The sequence below is a fragment of the Carassius gibelio genome, chromosome A20 (genome assembly GCF_023724105.1).
Source record: "Carassius gibelio isolate Cgi1373 ecotype wild population from Czech Republic chromosome A20, carGib1.2-hapl.c, whole genome shotgun sequence".
Taxonomy (NCBI): Eukaryota; Metazoa; Chordata; class Actinopteri; order Cypriniformes; family Cyprinidae; genus Carassius; species Carassius gibelio.
In genome coordinates this window covers 22,250,259-22,271,657 of record NC_068390.1, presented here as the reverse complement: position 1 = coordinate 22,271,657, position 21,399 = coordinate 22,250,259, and the positions used below count along the sequence as shown (strand labels likewise).

The following is a 21,399-nucleotide window of genomic DNA, read 5'->3' as shown; positions in this document are numbered from 1 at the left end:
GTGTGAAAGATGTATTTTATACACAGCTTTTTATTGTGTTTCTAAATCCAATGCCTCAGTAGAAGACATAACATCCATAACTTTACATGTCTGTCAATCACATGTTCCTTAAACCTAATTATTGTGACCACAGAAGACAAAAAAAATGACTCAAAAAGGATTCACATCCTGTAATAAACAGGCCTGCTGTTAGTTACTGACAAACCAAAATTCACCATCTAAACACTGGTAAAAAAAAAATGGACATAAATCAAATGTGCTGAATTAATATACATTCAGAATCTATATCACACACAAAAAAAATCAATTTCAAATATTAATACAATGTCAGAGGTCAGAATTATGATACTGTCAACTTTGACCTGTGTTAAGAAAACTGTAAGCTTTTTGCACCTGTGTGTGAATAGGCTACTACATTTATTTGATAAAAATCAACTATTAAAAAAAACTACAAACAAAAATGTTCCCATGTGTGAGGTAGTGGTCAATGTCGGGCATTTCATTAAATCTTATTGGCTTTCCAGGAAAGGTAAGCGTTCCAGGCAACAGCCACGATCTGAACAACAGCCATTCTGAAAAACACAAGAATAAACATAGAACTGTATTAAACTCGTTTATTTAAAATGAATGTGGCCAAATGCAAATATCACATTCATGTCTTAAAACATTAATACAGAAAACAATACAAATCCAGATGGTTTTTAGGTCTGTGTGTGTGTGTGTATATGTGTGTATACAGAGAAAGAGAGAGAAAATAAAAAAAATTAACAAGCTTTTATTTACAAAAAATCTCCTACTTACAATAACAAAGATTCAAGTAATAAGTATCAAGTTACAACAACAAAAAACAAAGCTACGAGAAGACTTTTTATACACAAGGAAAACTAAAATAACGTTATTATTCAACAATTTGTCTTCATGTCAGCTGCGTCTCACAGAATAGAAAACGCAGTTTGCGTTCAGTGGATACTCTCCAGAATGGCCCCAGGGTGATGTGGAGGCGACAAATAGTTGAATAAAGTCATTATTTTTGTTTTATTTACATACAAAAAGTATTCTTGTAGCTTGGTAAAATTACGATTGAATCCCTGATGTCACATGGATTATTTTACCAATCTCCTTGCTATGTTTCTGGACCTTGATCGTGGTAATTATATTGCTGTCTATAAGAGGGTCAGAGAGCTCTCAGAATTCATCCAAAATATCTTAATTTGTGTTCTAAAGATGAACAGAGGTCTTACGGGTTTAGGACTAAGGCTGAGTAATTAATGACAGAATTAGAATTTTTGGGTGAACTAACCCAAAGCGCCCTGCTAGAATGGACACATTCTCATTATTAATGATCACTTGACTTTTGAGGTTAAAAAGGGTGGTTTTACCTGTGGTGGAGGGGGATGAAATAAAAATTGGCAATCTGCACCGGAGGCCAAAGCTGGAGAAATGAAGAGACGTTGTATTACATAGAACATTACTGAATCAACAACAAAAGAAAAGATTTTCAAGCACAGCAGGAAAACACTTACATAGTAATTGGAGATCAAAGCATCCATGTAGTCCTATTGGGATACGGAAAATGCAGAGTAAATATATAAACTGACAAAAATATTAATTTTAAATAATAATAATTATTTAATTATTGTTATTTTGTATTGCCCATATGTCAGGGCGATAAAATAGATAAAACCATTCTGAGTGGTTATTACTCCTTGTTTTCATTATCATTTGAATCTTCTTCCAGACACAAAATAGTTTTTTGAAAGCTCCATAATTCAGTCCCACTGCATCAAGCAAAAGTCAACACCCTCCTTTCTCTGGTGCCATATAAAAATCAAGTCATCTGGAACGCGAGGGGCCTTTCCCTTCTAGTGCCATCTTTTGAAAGGTCAACTTAGTGAGATTGAGTGTGTAAAAGAAGCCAGTATTTGAAACTTGTGCTCTTTCTGTTTGTACTCTTTGCCTTAACAGTTTCTAATTAAGAATGAACAAGGAACCGGCCACCTGGGGTGAAACTACCGCGGGGCCGAGACGTCATTATATTGTTTCTCCTGAGCTTGACATCACAGGAATTTAGCCCCTCAGGAGCACAGACCTTTCATTTTTTTTGGACCGTTTGGAATACACAAAGACACAGAACACAACAGGGATGCTAATATGCTGTATCTTCAGAAGTAAGCAACATCAAAGACCAGCCTGAATGGTCTGGAATCTACCCACTGATAGAAAGCTGTTGGCAATTTTTAAGAACAACCCCAAAGACACAAATGTGCTGCATTCTTGTCACTTCATTATGACAATGATCTCTCTGTTATAGAACCAGATTATAGAGCATCAAATGGCTCATGAAGAGAATAATGATTTTTGTGTGAGTTTTTGGTTCTAATCATTTTCTGCAAGCTAATGCACACTTAACTATTCCATCCAATAAAAACAGTGGGGCCACTCTCTAGTCTAACTTCCGATGATGGTGTTGCATCCACTTTGCTTTTTGTTAAAGTAGGTTAAAGTAATAAAACCTGACTCTACAGACTATGCAGGCAACATAAATGGTTTTAGTGACTTTATGTCTTAGCCAGTTGTGTACACTTGTGTTAAGTGTAGGTAGAGTTATGTTGAGTAAATGGAGATTTGCTGTGTATTTTTATGAAATATAATGTATTTTATTCATGTAATTTACATGTAATATGTAAGTTGAATAATAATAATTTAATTATATTAAATGACTAACATTTAATTTTCTCTCCTTAAGGATGATGTAACTGTTATTTGTTTTAATTGTATTTTTTTTTTTTTGCAGTTTAATTTGCTGCCACTACTGGCACAGAAATTACACACTTCACCCTAAAAAAAAACATTATCACATTGAAAATTATTTATTATATAGTAAAAATTAAATATTAAATTAATTCAGTCCATAATTGTTGAATTTCAGTTTTATAGCAAAATGTTTAACTTCAGAATATTTCCAAGAACTCTTGATTGAAAGTTTGGAAAGTTGAAAGTTTGGAAGGAAGGATGGAGGAATTAACGAATGAATGAACAGAAGAAAGAAAGAAATAAAAAGAAAATGTGAACAGAAAGAATGAATGAAAGAACATTTTGAACATAAGGAAACAGAGGTGGAAAAGGAAATAAAGAATCAGACAAAGAATAAAAAGAAAAAGGAAAGGTAAAGAGAAAAACAAAAAGAAGAGAAAAAAGCAAAAAAAAGAACAAGAAAAAGAAAAGAGATGTAAAAAGAAAAGAAACTGAAAAAAAAAACAAAGAAAAATAATAATAAAAAGCAACAAAATGAAAGTGGAAAAAAGCAACAAAAAAGTAAAATAAATAAAAAAAGGAAAGAAAAAGACATTATACTGATCATTGAATAATAGCAACATCCAATGAAAAATCCAGATGAGGTTAAGGTTTCTTTTCATTTAGCAGGTGCATTTGATCTAAAGCGACATTCAGTTCACTAAGTGAAGCAGTTTCCCTAAAGACACCATCCGGGTTAAGTGTTAGACACAATCAGAATACAGGTTCACACATGAACTGTCCAATTCAGGCCATCCAACCTGAGATCAAACTCATGACCTTTGCATTACTCCACCAGAGCCTTAACCACTAAGTTACTGACTAATGAGCACCAAAAGCTGCCATTCCAGCATCAGGGTGTCATTTAGCTCTGCCTTAAAGGGCACTGCTGCAAGTATCATCCGAACTGTGATCTGAGTGATCCGTCACTCTTGTTCACCCAATTGCCTGAACTATAGTCATTAGAAACAACGGTGGACACCGTCACACCATGAGTTTTAATCAGCTCCAGAGGACCTGTTTAAACCAAAAACAGCCCTACTAATAACCAACAGGGATGAAACATGTTTTAATGGATCGGAGTGCTATTCTTTAAGACGAGTCACAAAGTAGCCTCACTAAATGTGTTTTTAGTGATTGTTTTTCAGCTCACATTTCTCCCGTTTGGGTTAATGAGCGCATTTATCATTAGATTTCTGTCATTTCTGACATTTAGGTGACTGACCTTTCAGCCTCATTTCAACTCTGACACCTTTCCTACATCAATAATTAATGGCACCACTCAAAGAGACAATACTGCATCATCCGTTGTTCCTACAAGCCCATGAGTCACTCCTTGCGGCCCTCCATCCCCACAATCCCCATCAGCAGAAATTATGAAGGGCCAATTTAAGGGTCACAAGACAGAAATCTGGTGTGTGAGTGGACTTTCAGGACAACTGATGGTATTTCAATGCATGCACACTGGCAGCCAGGGCACTCTGGGATAAAAAAAAACACCTTTAGGCCAGTGCATTTATAATTGTTGGTGTAACTTAAATCACAATTTGAGAGGAGTTTTGGTGTATATAGTGGTTTTATATAAATAAGGAATATTATGCAATATTTTATTTTAGATGTTATATTATTCTATATTTAGAAGAAAATGAATATAAAAGTTAATATTATACAAATAATTAACATAATAATAATCCAAAAGTTTCAGGTTCTGTGAAAAAAAGCTTTTTTTTTTTTCATGTTGTCACAATACTTGTATTTAATTCAAGTTTGTGATGACAACTGACCCTCTTGAGTTTGACCACATTCTCTTTTACGGTCAGTCCACTGAGCGCTCCGGAAATTCCCAGAAAAGCACCCAAGAAACATGGAGCAAAGCCCACCTGTGGATATACAAAGATCTGGTTAGAACACTTATCTCTATCTCACTGATATCTACTTCAGAGAAGCCTTCACATTCATTTTTAGATGACACATAAATGTACATGATAAATCAAGTTAAATGTTCATAATTAATACCATTATACTTCTAATCCAACCTAATTGTTTATTTATAGACTACTGTCTCACATTTTCACATCTGTTGAAATATGCATAGAACATGCTGAAAGTTATCAAGGACACAATGACAGACTGATGCATCCATTTATTATTAGCACACTAGATCGCTTTTGGGTTTTCCAAAGGACATCCCAAATAGATTTGTTACAGAAACCAATCAGACTGAAAACAGCCCGTTTGCAATTCCTTTTGTATACAAAGTCCACAGTGTTTTTTTTGTTTCCAAAGTTGAAGTGGCGAGGTAGCATAGAAGAAATATATAAAAAAAATGTTTTCACTTTGTTAGAGTGAAATTATACATTTAAGTACTGAGTTATACTAATTAACTACATGTACTTACTATATGGTATTGATTAGGATTAGTTACATGTAATTATGCATAATTTATTGTTTTTACTATAGCAAGTATAGCGTTTAGCAAACCCATTGAAAAAAATAATAATTATATATATATATATATATATATATATATATATATATATATATATATATATATATATATATATATATATATATATATATATATATATATATATATATATATATATATATATATATAGTACCTGCTACCTGACTGTGGGAGTCTTTGTCTTTTTTGTAAAATATTATGAATAAATCATTCTTAATAGCTATCTGAAATATCCAATAACACCTGAACCAATAACACCTGAAGAACTCTTTAAGGTTTAATAAGCCTTTGTACGCCTCCCAATAAACAAAATATTATATCTACAGATGAAAGCAACCACACACACAACTTCTCACTAGCCGTACAGGCTTTAAGAAATTTAGAAAGTGGGTCTCTAAAAATAGCCCTAGAATCTCTTTTCTGGATAAATGTGGGCGAGCAGGCTGGCGTTGGAAGCGCTGTTGTTTGGGTGTAATCCGGTGATGGGGAGAGGGCCTGTCTTGTGTGCCTTTGTCCGCTTCATCCTGTAAATTCATTCCACCAATCATGTAAACAATGACTTACGCAAACACTCTGTTTGCCTGCCTATCAGAGGATGGATTACTTGACATGCATGAAAGGAGGGCTCAGATGAGATACCCAAAAGGGATAAAGCACGTAGCAACAGCAATAAATAGAAGCTCCTAAGCACTTTACATGTGTCTGCATACTCCCAAAAAAACACACAAAAAAACCCCCACAACAGTCAGTTCTAAGGAAAACATGTGTGTATTTATTACCAAAGATATTTTGTAATATACCGAATGTTGAGGTCTGACTTTATTTTATTAATACTGTAGTGGAGAGAGAAGAGGAAATTATGGGGTGAAAAGGGAGAACAGCATGAAAAAATGATACATGCCAGATTTGAACTCAGATTATCAATCTATCTATAGGAATAATGTATTCTTTTGGTGAATTGATCTCAATGTTTTGTCTTGTAATACACAAATATGTACTACTGTAACTATGAATAAATTAATAACATGTAGTTCACACACACACAAAACAATTACTGCAATACACAGCACATGCCTCACCTGGTCAGCAAGCATTTTCTTCAGAGCTGCACTTTTAGTACCACCTGTTACCAGTTTGTCCAGCACCTTATACCATCCACCCACCACTGGACCCTTTAAGACACAGAAAACTTCATCAAACTCATCTCACATATGTGTAGCACTTTAAACACTTCAGTAAACAATCATAAACACGAGCTCCGAATCTTGAGGCCGTGCCAGTGGTTTTATTTGTTCACGATGTGATTATGAAACAGCAGGCTGTAATTAGCTCCAATCCTCTGTGAATTAATGAGCTTTCCTTTGTTTCCCAGTGTGGTTTCAGCTTGGGACTGATTAGCAAACTGATCAATAAATGTGTCAAACAAAGTCTCCCGGGGGTGTTTTAGCCAAATGAATGTGACAGTGACAACTGAAGTCTTTGCTAAATCTCTCTTTTAATGCAATTATAATTTGCAGTTTAGCAGCATCAGTGTAAGATCACCCACCAATGGCAAATTATGCATATGCATATGCATACCGACAGCTGTGCACTTCATTTGAGAAGACCTTTTTTAATTTTTACAGTGTACAGTGAATATACAGCAGCTATATATTGTCTTTCTGCATTCTTTCCCTTCCTTTTAGCAAAAAAAATTATGCTATATGACATAAAATGATTAATACTGAGCTTCTGCTTAAATTGGTTGATTGATACAGCCTATAACCCTATACTGCAAACAGAACGTCAGAGATGCAATATAATTATTGCTCAAGCAAAAAAAAAATCAGATTTCATTTCAGGAGATGCAGGACGAACTTCACCTGAAGTTCTGACCTGCAGTTCAGTCTTTTGTTCTAACAGCAGTGAAACAGATTTTACTGCACTAATAATAACAATGAAGATCTGATGTTTAAAAGGCTGAATCAAATGTGCTCAGGCTTGTAAAAGCTTTGAATCATACAGGCCATTTGCAGATTAGACTTTAAGTCATTTGGACAGAACTAGTGCATTAGTGCTTTGTGTGTGTGTGTGTGTGTGGGGGGGGGGGGGGGGGGGGTTAATATATCAATCACTGTGTGCATGCCAATCATTTTGATCTGCAACTTCATTACCTGTTCCAACAAATGACACCCCTACACATATTATCTGTAATGGTCATAAAATAACAGATCTGTAATCATTTGAGTTCATCAAGAATTTAATTTTTTATTGTTTGCCTTTTTGAAGCTGTATTATTATTTTATTTAAAGCAAGGAGCCAATGGTTTGCTTGTTAACCCAGGGACTTGATAAAATATAATCTGATTTCATCTGCAAAAAAAAAAAAATAAGGTTGAAATAACAAGCCCTTTGGAGAATGAAAAAATCTCAGAATTTGACCAAATGTTTGCAAGGTTATTGTAGCCCTAAATCTTTTACATTGTCTTCATTCAAAATGTATAATACAAAAATAAATATTGTGGTATTCACTACCATTTAAAAAAAAAAAAAAAAAAAAAAAAAATTAAATTCAGTATGCATTAATTCAGGATCATAATGAGCAAAAAGTATTTATAATGTACATTTATAATGTACAAGAGATTTTGATTTGATTTAAATGCTGTTCTTTTTATCTTTGTATTCATCTCCCTGGAAAATGTAGTCAACATTTGTTACTAATAAAATACTGTTTTGAGTACCACATCAGGATATTAGAATGATTTCTGAAGGATCATGTGACACTTAAGAACTGGAGTAATGATGCCGATAATTCAGCTTTGCCATCACAGAAAAAAATACCTTTTAATATATATATACCATTCTGTGCCAAAAATTATCTTTCTCCATTAAAAGCTTTTCTTTTTCTTCTTTTTTTAAGAATATAAAAAATTACAAAAGACACAAAAAAAAAATCTAAATTTTATAACAAATGAAGACAAATCTACAAATCTTAATTTTACTTTCACAGAATGACACCCATGCAGAGTTTCAAAGCTCAGTTTGAACTCTCTTGCTCCTACAGTATTTTTAAATTACATTAGTGCAAAGTAACAAAGCTGGAGAATCTCAAGAGAAACACATATGCAAATGAAACACAGAATCACAGGAGACTTACGACAAAGAAGAAGCCGATGCTCATCATCTTGGTGGTGCGTCTTATGCTGTGATTGGCCAGCCCACGGCGCTCAATCAGCTGCTGGGAGATGACATCACCCACACCCACCAGAGAGCCTGGAAGAGAGGGAGTGAAAATGAAGGAGGGAGAGAGAGAGGGGGTGCCATTTGGGTTTTTTTTTTGCCCCCATTGCCCAGCGTGAAAGCCTGCACCCAGGTAACCACGCCAAGGACAACTGACACGAAACACTCATTCAAATTTCTGCCACCCCATTCACTAACTGAGAAATGAGATGTGCCATACAAGGTCTTTGGTTGATCTACTAAGCTGCAAAAGATAACAAATTTTGAATTTTTGTGACCTTTACGGTATCATTCACACTAACTTCCAAAAGATTGGGGTCTTCTTTTATATTATAACTATTATTTAGCAAAAAAAATGCATGTGAACAAAGAAAAATACATTTATAATGTCAAAAAAGACTTCTATTTTAAATAAATGCAGTTCATATTTTTCAAAGAAATATTAAGGAATGAAAAAATATAAATAGAAAAATACTATATGTTTCCATAAGAAATATTTAAGAAAGATAACAATAAAAAATGTTTCTTGGGCACTAAATCAGCATAGATTAAAATGATTAGATCTGAAGGATCATGTAACATTAATTCTGACAATTCAGAATACATTTTAGTAAATTGTACAAAAATTTATTTGGATTAAATTTTTTTTTTTTTTTTGCCAGTTTACCAATTACATGTTCATACTTTTTAAACCTTAATTATTCTTCTACAATGTTTCGAACACATATTCATTACTAAATGTATAAAAATAACAGCAAAGGACTCAAAATAATTGAGTCCATAATTATAGTAAAACAACAGCGCAAAGACTTCAAGAAATCCAAAAATTCACCCCACAATGACCTTTAAATGTCACATTGTTTATTTCACATTGCATGAAGATCCCCTTACGAACACCAAAGGGGGCTATTTCCTAATAGCAGGGACAGATGTCATCCTGTAAAACATGTTTAGTCAGACAAGCCATGCAATATATTTCTGAGATAACTACGGCTACATTTAAGTCATTGCAGAAAGTAAAACCAAACTCTTATTTATTCATCAAAACCAGTATCAAAAGTTCCACAATCTACCCTGACAAAGATGCAAGGTATTTCAAAATAAAATTAGACATGCTCCCTCTGACATACTTGAAAATCCTTTAAGTGACGTGACATTCAGCCAAGTATGGTGACCCATACTCAGAATTTGTGCTCTGCATTTAACCCATCCGAAGTGCACACACACAGAGCAGTGAACACACACACACACACACACTGTGAACACACACCCAGTCATTTATGCTGCGGCGCCCAGGGAGCAGTTGCTCAAGGGCACCTAAGTCGTGGTATTGTGGGTGGAGAGAGCACTGTACATGCACTCACCCCACCCACAATTCCTGCCGTCCTGGGACTCGAACTCACAACCCTTCGATTGGGAGTCCGACTCTCTAACCATTAGGCCACGAATTTAGTACTGTCCACTGAGACTACAAGTGAATCCATGTATAACTTCATCTCAAAGTGTAAGCAACTAAACCAAGGGAGACCTCCCAACACCCTAGAGCTTGAAAGTGTTTGAGTTTGAAGAGTTTTATCCATTCATCCTTGAGGAAACACTGAATGAACAGAAGCTGTTGAATATGAGTGATGGTAAGCTTTAGATAGACTGCAATTCATCACTTGCACACATACAGGTACACACACACACACATGCACAAGAAACACACACTGTGTGCCAATCACATTGACAGAGCGGTTTCCTCCCAACTCCTGGAAATGTCACAGGTCTCCTTTCTCTTCACACACATTTCGATCACCTGCAGTCAAAGCCATGAGGGCAGCAAATAGAGCCATGCATTATGCATGTGTGCATAAACACTGGACATTGACCAGTATGGGAAACCCAAAATGAATACAAACCTCAATAAAAGAAACCAAAACCAATGGAACTCACCACAAAGAAGATTTCTTTCTTTTTTTTTTACTGTCCTGGGAAGACCCTTTTTACATTTGCTTTCATCTTTAGAGCCATAACCATGAAAATAGGAATGTTAAAGTTATTCCAGTTTTCTGATTTCAGCTATCAAGAAAACAGCATTTTCCAAAGAAAAAAGTCCATTTATCTATATTCACACAGAGGAGATGATAATGAAGAAACCATAAAAACTTTTTTTTTGAAAAACAAAAATAACCTGAAGAGTGAAATAATCATAACTGATTTAAATGTTAATAAAAAATTATTCATTACAATTTAACACAAAATACTTTAATACTAAATTGTTTTAAAAGTTGTTTGTTTCATTCATTTATTTATACAAGTACAAATAAACACAACACCACTGAGCTTTACAAAGTATAAGACTAAGATATGTGATAAAGAAAAAAAAAAAAAAACAGGAACACATAATGAATTGAAAACATAATTAAGATTTGTTAAATGCCCTGGCAAGAAGAACTCATGTACAGAGGTCACAGATCTCAGAGGTAAGAGGAGGCTATTCCAGAGCCTAGGTCCGACAACTGGAAATGCACGATCAGACAAGTATGAGGCTGCAAGACCATTTTGAGATTTAAAAACAGTGGGTCTCATTCACTAAATATGCGTAGGCACAGATTTTTGCGTGAAATGTGCGTACGGACGTTTTCACGAATAAATCATGATTCATCAAAAACTTTTGTACTAAAATTTATCCTAAATGTACGAAAAGATTCAAGAACAACTTATACCACACTTACGCAATAATCATGTACAACCGGGGCCTTATAAGCATGTGTTAAGAACCCTACATATAATTAGATTTTATTGATACATTATAATTACAGTTCCAATTTTATATATATATATATATATATATATATATATATATATATATATATATATATATATATATATATATATATATATATATATATATATATATATATATATATTTTAGAGGTCCAAACAACAATCACCTGATCTATACTTATATATACGGTGATTAATGTGTCTCATCTTGTGTTTAGAGGCATGGCACACTTGGTACTGCTTGAAGACATCGCGGCGCATGCTCTAAGGAGAGAGCGCGTCTTTAGAGAGCGCACAGATATGTTCGCGGAGACTGACGAATGGCTGTTCAGTCGCTTTAGGTTGCCCAGAGAAGTCCTCATTGATTTATGCAACTCACTGGAACCACACTTCAGCCACATCACCAACCGCTCTCACCCTATACCACCTTATCTCCAAGTCTGTGTTTAACCCATGCTTCCTTTTTTTACCTGTGCCCATTATGCCAGTGGATACACTTTTAAATAACAAATTTTTCCTGGCTTCCTCACGTTCATTATCGTTAAAGTTATTTTTCTTTGTCTTTTGTTTCGGTGCCATAATTGTCTTTCTATGTACAAGTGCCTATTTGTGGAAAGCCCTTATATGGAGATGGTTTGGGCGTGAATTATGCTAATTACTAACCTCGTGCACGCGGGCGCTCATTTAGAAGACTCCAAATTCACTAACAGAAGAACGAGTTTAAGAACAAGCTCGTGCGTACGCACGTGTTGTGAATTGGGCGGAAAGTTCTCGTGAGAAGTTCAAATGTGTGTATGAATAAGAAAATTGTATGCAATTATTAGTGAATGAGACCCAGTATTTTGAAATCAACTCTATTACTCACCGGCAATCAGTTAAAGGGATACTCCACCCCAAAATGAAAATTTTGTCATTAATCGCTTACTCTCATGTCATTCCAAACCAGTAAAAGCTTTTCTCTTCTTCGGGAAAAACATAATTTTAGATATTTAACTGTGAGGCTTGTGATTGTCCCATAGACTGCCAAGTAATTTACACTGTCAGAAGTCCAGAAAAGTATGAAAAGCGTTGTCAGAATAGTCCATCTGCCATCAGTGGTTCAACCGTAACGTTTGCAGTACTGCAGTTAAAAATCACGCTGCATTGTTTTGAACCATCTGAAGCCTTGTAATAGAAGACTGGGATATTCCAGGATATAAATACAATAATCCAAGCGAGATAAAATGAAAGCATGTGTAACTCTTTCAAGATCTGTGGGGGATAGAAAAGACTACTCTAGACAAACGTTTCAGGTGAAAAAGCTTGAAGTAACGTACTGTGTTCATATGTGTGTCATACTTAAAAGAGGAATCCAAAATAACTCCCAGATTTTTCACAGTCATTTTGATTTTCAGACTGGCAACATTAACAGTAGTTTTTACTACAGAAGGCCCAGACACAATAGCTTCCATTTTACTCGCATTAAGGTTTAAGAAAACTCGCATTAAGGACTTGTATTGTTTAGACAAGTTTAGACAATCAAGCAAAGGTTTCTAAACCTTTCCTGTCAGTATGTTTCAAAGGCATTATTTGAGTGTCATCTGCATACAAGTGAAAAGACACTCCATGCCTCCTATTATCAAACGTAGAGATGGGGCCAAAATGGAACCTTGGGGAACACCACAGGTAATAGAAACTAAGACAGAGCCTCAAATGCCAACTGAAAAAGTTCTGTCTGTAAGAAAAGATTTAAAGCAACAAAAGTAATGTCCATAGATGGCCACATACTGTTCTAGCTGCACTCAAGTCTAAAAGCACAAAACTGACCCAGAGTCAACAGATAGTAAAATGTCATGCGATACTACTATTCGCATCTAGGAAACTCTGTAACAGCAGTAGCACATTTTTCTCAAGGATCTTTGCTATAAAAGGCAAATTTGAAATAGGTTTAAAATTAATCTTAATCTCATTAGTAAAACGTAATGGGCATGGTATATTAAATTATACTATAATTATACACTACTGGCATATCATGAATTTTGTAGTGCTGAAATGGCATATTTTAGTACCGAAATAAATACAGTAAAGTATATAAAATAAAATAACAAAACAAAAGACGGAGACCATTTAAAAACAATAAACAATAACCTAAACTAAAACAAATATATTGGGCAACAACAGGCACTCCACAACATAAGATATCTTAAACTATTCTGATGCAATAGAACCTTGGTGAATCAACTTCTGATAAGTGAGGTCATTGTTCAAATCACATAGCGACCTGGAGAGAAACCACTATTGTACACAGCACGCCATACCAGGAGGGCAGTGAGATGAAATGCCTTGGACAGGAGGATGCTGGGAACTCTGGTCTCTCTCCAGCAGGTTGTTAACGGACACAGCAGGGGGATCCACAAACAGAAAGACTGTGTCACGCTCTCACTCAACCCCACACAAACACAGTGCATGAAGCCTTTTCTGAAGAATCTCCGATTGCAATTTACAAACTACAATGACTTCTGAGCATCGTCCTTGTGCTCCACCACAAACACAAACACTGACATAGTGAGTCAGTGTTATGACATGACTAAGTGTATACACAGGCACTGGACTAATGGTACCAGCAGTGGGTTTGTGAGACTAACACTGCTTCTAGATTATCGGTCTCTTTAGAAAAAAAACTGAGTTCACAGAACGCCCTGAGTAGGCAACAAGTTCGCAAACCTTTGAAGTTGAGATAATGAAGATCTTCTGAGCTCTACAGAGGAATAATACAATGAAAATAATAATTGTAAAAAGAACAACAGAATAATATAAATATTTATTTTTAAGATTTTATTTATAACAAAAATAATATATTTAAAAATATATAAAAATAATGAACCATCATATCAATTATCAGCTGTATTATAAATATTGTTATTTTCGGAATAACTATAGCCTAACTATAGAATACAATATAAAACTAATGACAACTATATAAAGTCAAGCTTTTTACGGTGACAGCAGTGTTTCTACATCAACACCCCCTGATTTCTAAACACAGGCAGTGTCTGCCACTCATAATGCAGCACCTTGACTGGCTAAATTGCAGGATCCTTAAAAAATGATTCTCCAGTCAAATACAGAACTGCCAGGGAAGAGAAATAGAGCCACGCAAAAAAAAATGCAACTTCCTTTAAAAGTAGAAGACAGCTGCTTCCTCGCACTTGCCCAAATATCATGGTTTACAAAGGACATTCTGCATTAACGATAGAGCCCTGCGAGGCAACGTAGCCCCTTTTAAGTGACCTAACCTTTTCATAAAATGTCAAGGAAAGACTAATAATCCAGGATAGTAGGACTGGAAAAAGCGTAGGAACCTTTGCCATGCTTTTATTGGGTCATCTTATCAAAACAGCACCCACCTATTGATCATGGTTGGCAGGACCAGGCAGACAGGAGGGCAAAGGCTAGGTGAAAGCTAACAACATGTTGTGAGGTGATAATAAATACTTATGTTTTACACTTCTTGGTTAAACTTGACGTTAAAAGGTTGATAAGCACTGAAGAGTAAACATCTGTTAATAATAGACTGTCCTAAGAAGACCCTTTTACTGTTTCATTCATCTTTGGAATCAAAACCATGAAAACAGGTGGTTAAAAGTTATATTCTATGTCTCTTATTACATTAACAACTACAATTTATTCATATGATGACAACATTGAGTTGCCCAGCAATTAATGCTATCAATGCTGGAAACAGAACTGCTGAACCCAAAATGAAAATTTCCCAAGATGTTAAATTGTGTACTGGAGTCTTGTACATTTAAAGATTTTTTAAAAAAATATTTTTTGGAATTACTCCTTTTTGGAGGGAAACTGTGATACAGGTTTTTTTTTTTCCAGAATACTCTTATTATTAGACAGTTTAAAAGAACACAATTTATTTGAAATAACAAATTCTAATTTTTCTTTCATCTTTAGACCACCAACCATGACAAATAGGTGCTTAAAAGTTATATTCCAGGTCTCTGATTACAATGAACTAAAAACCATAAATTTCAGAAGCAAAAAGGTCAATTTATCTATATTAACAAAGACGACCCCATCCAACCATAAACATGGTTTAGTCATTATGTTGTGCCAAATAAAATGCAATTTACCACACACTCAGGTGCAATCTGTCCTGTATCTTGTGCCAACTGGAGTATGTCACTCATCTATGCTAAATGCATCTTGAAATTTGCTGATGTCAGCACAACACTTTCCACCGTCTGTCCTTGAGCGAGAGTCTCTAGGGAAGAACAGCCCTGATTGACGCATCTTGTTCTTGGTGAAATTATCTGTGATCAATTTGGCAGGGACATATTTGCAGCCAGCATGTTCTCCACAGGGACCAGCAGTGGGCTCTGGCAACCCTAGCCATTTAGCTGATGAGACCGGTGTGACATGGCTTACCTGCGGTACAATAAACACATTCAAGCCACATACGTTCAGATTTGCCCTATTTGGATGACATTGATTTTTTTCGGTTCTACATTTAGCACGGATTATGACTTGAAAACAGAAATGTAGCACCTTCATCCCCTCCTTTCATTCATTTATTAATTTGTTAATTAATCTCTTCCTCTTCACATCTGTATCTATTATAAATAAATTCATTTCTCACTTCAACCAAGTGCATCAGTTAAAGCGGAGTAATTTCTGTGCCACTAAAAAATGGAATTGCAGAAATAATGGGTACATTCTTATCACCATGTAGTACCCTACAAAGTGAATATAGAGAATTGAGTAATTTTAATGTACATCTACAGTGGGTATAGAAGAGAATCACCCCCTTTGAAATAATCACATTCTGTTGCTTTGCAGCTTTTCATCCAGCTGTATTTACTCCAATCCAAGTGAAGGATATAACACCAACATGTAAGATCACTGATCAACCCCTTCCTAAAAATCATTTGTGAACTCAATCAGGTGTAGCTAATCACCTTCTCAATGGCACACAAAGCCATTTGACTTTCAGCTGTAATCAGCTGTGGTCATTTTGATTATCTCAACATGAAAAGAGCTTTCCTGGAGCATTTTTGTCCTTGGTAGTGCAATTGAAGCAAACAATCAACTTTGGGTCACCCATCAAAGGATCTCCAGGATAAAGTTGTGAACAGGCAGAAGTCAGGAGATGGACACAAAAAAATTCTAAGGCTTATATTAATACCTAGAAGCACAATGAAGTCTAATATTACGAAGTAGAAGGTATTTGATACAACACAGATCTCCCTTGTTCAGGATGTCACTCCAAACTGGATGAAAGTGCATTAAGAAACTGGTCAGAGAGGCGACCAAGAGGCCTACAGCAACTATGAAGTAGTTGCAGAAATTCATGACAAAGATTGGTCATGTGACAACAATATCAAAAATTTTCCACAAATGTGGCTTGTATGGTAGGGTTGTAAAGGAAAAAGCCACTCCTCAAGAAAAGTCCCATGCAGTTATGACTGAGCTCTGCCAAAACACACCGTGAAGATTCTGAGGCAGATGAAACAAATATTTTATTATTTGGCCTCAACACCAAATTATTTGTATGACGGAAATCCAATACAGCTCACCATCCGGATAGCAGCATTCCTTCAGTAAAGCGTGGATGTTGTAATAACCTGTCATGGGATGTTTCTCTGTAGCAGCAACTGGATCACTAGTCAGGATAGAAGGAAAAATGGATGCCAAAATAGGAAAATCTGCTGCCCTCTACCAGAAAGTCATCAATTGGAAGAAGGTTAAGCTTCCAACATAACAAGGACCCAAAGCACACAGCAAAACTGACCACACAGTGGTTCAAGGAGAAAAAGAGGAATGTTATTGCATGGCCTATAGTCAGAGACCAAACAGAACCCACTGAAAATATGTGGAATGACTGGAGGACTGCAGTCCAAAAACAGTCACCATCAAATTAACTTGACCAGTTCTGCAAAGAAGAGTGGGCAAATATTGCAAAGTCAAGGGGCCCTATTTTATCGATCTAAACGTTAAAGTGTAAAGCGCATGGCGCAGGTTTACTCAGGGTGTGTCCAAATACTGTTTTGCTATTTTAATGATGGAAAAACGGTAGACGCGACCAGGCACATGGTCTAAACGGGTTGTCCCTTTTCTTTTAATGAGTAATGGGTGTTTTTTGGGCGCAACGTGCAATAAACAAATCAGAGTCTCATCTTCCATTCCCTTTAAGAGCCAGTTGCGCTCGTGCCATGACAGATTTGCTATTTACACGGCGGAATTTGGCTAGCGCGAAGCCAGAACATGTCTCCGAGATGACGGAGCTGCTCGCGTGTGAGCAAATAGCCTAATTCTGATACATGTGATGAGTATCCATTATGACGTGTAGGCATAAATCTATATATCTATATCTAAATATCTATATATATATATATATATATATATATATATATATATATATATATATATATATATATATATACACTAACCTTAAGGATTATTAGGGACACCATACTAATACTGTGTTTGACCCCCTTTCACCTTCAGAACTGCCTTAATTCTAAGTGGCATTGATTCAACAAGGTGAAAGCATCCTTTAGAAATGTTTCCCCATATTGATAGGATAGCATCTTGAAGTTGATGGAGATTTGTGGAATGCACATCCAGGGCGTGAAGCTCCTGCTCAAATGACCCACAAAAACTTGCCTCTTTATATTAAACTGGCATATGAAAAAGTAGACCCATTATAACATGACTGAAGTTTTTCTATCTTGCCAAAGAATGCCAACTGAATTAACTGAAGGTAAGTTCACGTCCCTTGCTCTGCGAATAAGCGCTGGGCCACATCACTGAGAAAACATTTAGTTATTATTTCATTTTGAAATAACCTCAATTCCATCTCGTTTTAAGCATCTTGTTGTCTAATATTAAACCTACACCCATAAGGCTAAAGTTTCTATAAATATTCAAGTCCTCTCCCTCCTGAGGAAACAAAGGCAGTGAATCATAGCTCATGTCTGTAATCTTGATTACATAAACTTACATTCTCAACCATTAAGTAACATGAGTCCACTGATGATTTTAGGCATTTTGGCCTAGTTGCCAGTGGCAGTCTAGCACCAATTAATCCTAACACTACAGTTTGAATGACTCATAATACAGCAAACAGCTGAAGCAGGCTCATTGATTAACAATAAAGTGCACTTACATTCACTCAATTTGTTAAACAAGGTGAAAAGATTCCCAATGGGTCTGATTAGTTAATGCACAGTAATCAAACATAAAATAAAGGCTGAGGAGTGTAATTTCAGCCCCCCCTGGCATCACAAAAACCAGAACTGCAAAATTAGTGATCATTTACTAACGACTTCACACACACCCTGCGTTGCTCAGAAAAAATACTGTTAAATCTCAGTTTTAATACAAAAGAAGAAAGTTAAATTATTCAGAAAAACTTTTCCTCCAAAAGCTTGGTTTCAATAATTGAAACTTGTATATATGAAATATGAAATAATGAAAAATTCATTATGTTTCCACAGTGCAATGACCTATGACCTCAAAAAGTAACGGGCATTTTGATTCATCATGATATGAACACTTTAATCAAGACATCATCATCTATGTTAAGACAAAAAAGTCTTCAGCATAACAACTTCAACAATATTGTTTTGTACTTCCATCTTCTGGTAGAATGATGTAATTGCGGTGAAAATTCATTTTATTTTCCAAATAAAAACTAAGTGAGCATTCCTGGTTCAGTGTTAGCTCAGCTACAGTTTACATTTAAAAACATTTACATTTAAAACAACAGTTCAGCATCTTGAAATAGATTTTCCCCCTTTATCTATACTCCAGCCCTGTAAAACCCACAATCACAAAGTTCTAGCAAACAGCTAAGCAGACTGTTGTTGATAAGAGCTTTTCATTGTTTGTATGGCTGATCTATTATTGATGCTCAAAAACAATCTTGCTGTTTAGATGTGATTGTGCAAACAGGAAAGATAAATATTTTATCAGTAGCTTCTGAAATTGAGTTGACCTAAAGGGAATTGGGAACATCAACTTCAGGCTAAAAAAGTCGAGGAGGGAGAGTTTGTCGCACTTACCAGCAGTTATAATCTGCAGTGTCCATGGATGTTTGGTCATCAGTGCCTGATAAGATCTCCAAAGGCCCGCCATTTGACAAAGTCTAAGAAAAACACAGGACTATTGAAATTACTGCAATGAATACTGCTTCAGAGATAGCCGAAAAATAGCTGAAAGTTATATTCTATATATATATATATAAAAAAAACAATACAATATTTAGTCTTGTTTCCTGGGGAACATTTTCTTCATGCAGACACTGTAAATGTTACAAAAATGGCATGTCTTTTAACACGGTATCCTGTAGATGAAGAGGCTGCATTCATTCGAGGGGAGTTACATTTACATCGAATGATTCGTTCACGAACCGGATATCACAAACTGCTTTGTTTTGAACTCTCTTACAACAGACCCGGAAGAGAAGACAATGCTGAATAGTCGTAGTTTTTGCTATTTTTGGACCAAAATGTATTTTCGATGCTTCAAAATATTCTAACTGAGCCTCTAATGTCACATGGACTTTGATGATGTTTTTCTTACCTTTCTGGACATGGACAGTGTACCCTATGTACACACAGTTTCAATGGAGGGACTGAGACTTCTCGGACTAAATCTAAAATATCTTAAACTGTGTTCTGAAGATAAATGCAGGTCTTACTGGTTTGGAAGGACATTAGGGTGAACAATTAATAACATAATTACGATTTCGAGTGAACTAACCCTTTAAGTGCAACTGAACCTTATAAAATCAGGCATGCTCGGTGCTGATTATTAAAGTTGGGAACCGGTTCCGTTTACAGTTGCGGAGCTTATTTGTACCGTATTAAAATTTCACAGAGATCTATACTATTCATTGCAATTCGAGATTACAATATAAGGCACAAACTGTTACGTATTTTTTATTTGTAATTTAATGCACAAATAATTGTGAGCACAGTGCAATTATATTAGAAAATATGCGAAAATGAAACAATTTAAATGCATAAAATAACTCATTTTATATTCTTATTATGTCTACTGTTGACTTCCGGCCTTTTACACATTTTTCTCATCCATGAGTATGCAATATTGGAGAGCAAGCATTTGGGAGTTTTGAGAAGCTGAATGAGCAACAAACCTATAGTAAGCCCCCTTTATTAAATAATAATAATACAAAAATTGTCATATTCACTCAGTATTATTTTATCTAATTTACAAATATCTCAATAACAGTTAAGTAGAAATTTATTGTACTCGTTTGTGTTTTAGGCACTAAAACAGTCCAGTACATTATAAACAAACATATTTTTATATTGAAATAATGAGGATTTCGGTGCCACCCCAGACTGGTTGCTGGCCCCTCCCTGGCTCCGCCTCTGCAGAAGTAGAAACGCCCACAAGCGTTTTACCAGCACGAGTCTAGCGACACACAGCGAATAGAAGAGTCACTGGCGGTGTGAACGGGGCTTATTTGGCTCAAAATGTGATGTGATGTGAATTTCCAAACTTAAAAACAAAAGTTTTTAATATTTTACGAAACCATATTTCTCACAAAAACCCTGGCATGCAAAACTAAAAATGTGTCATCCATTATACATTTAAATTTAATACAATTGGTCTCTCAAGTGTCTAGTAACCAAGCTTACGCAACGCCCATTAAAACTAATATAACTCTTAAAATTTCAGTTATCAGTTTCATGCCGTATGGAGGCTTAAGTTAGACAGAAGTGTAACTTAGTCCTACCTTTTCACGCAAACAGAAGTGATACAGTACGTGTTTAGAGCTGTTGGTGTTGGTGAAATTAAACATTATGACTGTTGCTTTTAAAGTACCCCGTGAATCTAAAGAGAAAGGCAAGAGACTTACAAAGATGTGGCTTACGGTTTAAACACACTCGACGAACTCATCCAGTCTTGTTTGTACTTGTTTCAGGACAACCTGAGAGATGTTTGACATAATTCCATAGACTGAATACATAACTCATTCATTTTACCATGTGATGCTCGAGGTGGCGTGAAGCAAGGAAACGCTTCAAAACCCAACCATATATTTCAAAGTAAAAGTCCCACTCGAGAAATTATTGAACTGTTAGAATTAAAGTTTTTTTTTTTTTTGGTGCTGATTTTAAACACAGT

At 35.5% G+C, this 21,399-nt stretch overlaps 1 protein-coding gene across 3 annotated transcripts; it reads right to left on the bottom strand.

The window, feature by feature from the left end:
- Nucleotides 1–21,296, bottom strand: LOC127938088 (protein Mpv17). Of its 3 annotated transcripts, none has more exons than XM_052534493.1 (8): nucleotides 21,146–21,296; nucleotides 19,305–19,387; nucleotides 8,396–8,511; nucleotides 6,340–6,432; nucleotides 4,578–4,673; nucleotides 1,524–1,556; nucleotides 1,380–1,432; nucleotides 1–572 (listed from the first exon to the last, which is right to left on the bottom strand). In XM_052534493.1, the coding sequence occupies exons 1-8, from the start codon at nucleotides 21,169–21,171 to the stop codon at nucleotides 503–505; spliced, it is 570 nt and encodes a 189-aa protein (XP_052390453.1). In that variant the 5' UTR covers nucleotides 21,172–21,296; the 3' UTR covers nucleotides 1–502. The 3 variants fall into 3 exon arrangements, with proteins under 3 accessions (XP_052390453.1, XP_052390454.1, XP_052390455.1); XM_052534494.1 differs by having other exon boundaries at nucleotides 21,131–21,288; XM_052534495.1 differs by lacking the exons at nucleotides 1–572; nucleotides 1,380–1,432; nucleotides 1,524–1,556; nucleotides 4,578–4,673 and adding an exon at nucleotides 5,432–5,784.
- Nucleotides 21,297–21,399: the final 103 nt, after the last annotated feature.

Bases quoted from the DNA above. Each gene is read 5' to 3' on its own strand.
- LOC127938088 (XM_052534493.1), bottom strand. From the start codon at position 21,171: ATGAGTTCGTCGAGTGTGTTTAAACC. The intron at 19,388-21,145 runs GTAAGCCACATC...TGTTTTTCTTAG, and splicing joins TCGTCGAGTGTGTTTAAACC to ACTTTGTCAAATGGCGGGCC. The intron at 1,557-4,577 runs GTCAGTTGTCAT...GTATCCCAATAG, and splicing joins ATGTGGTCAAACTCAAGAGG to GACTACATGGATGCTTTGAT.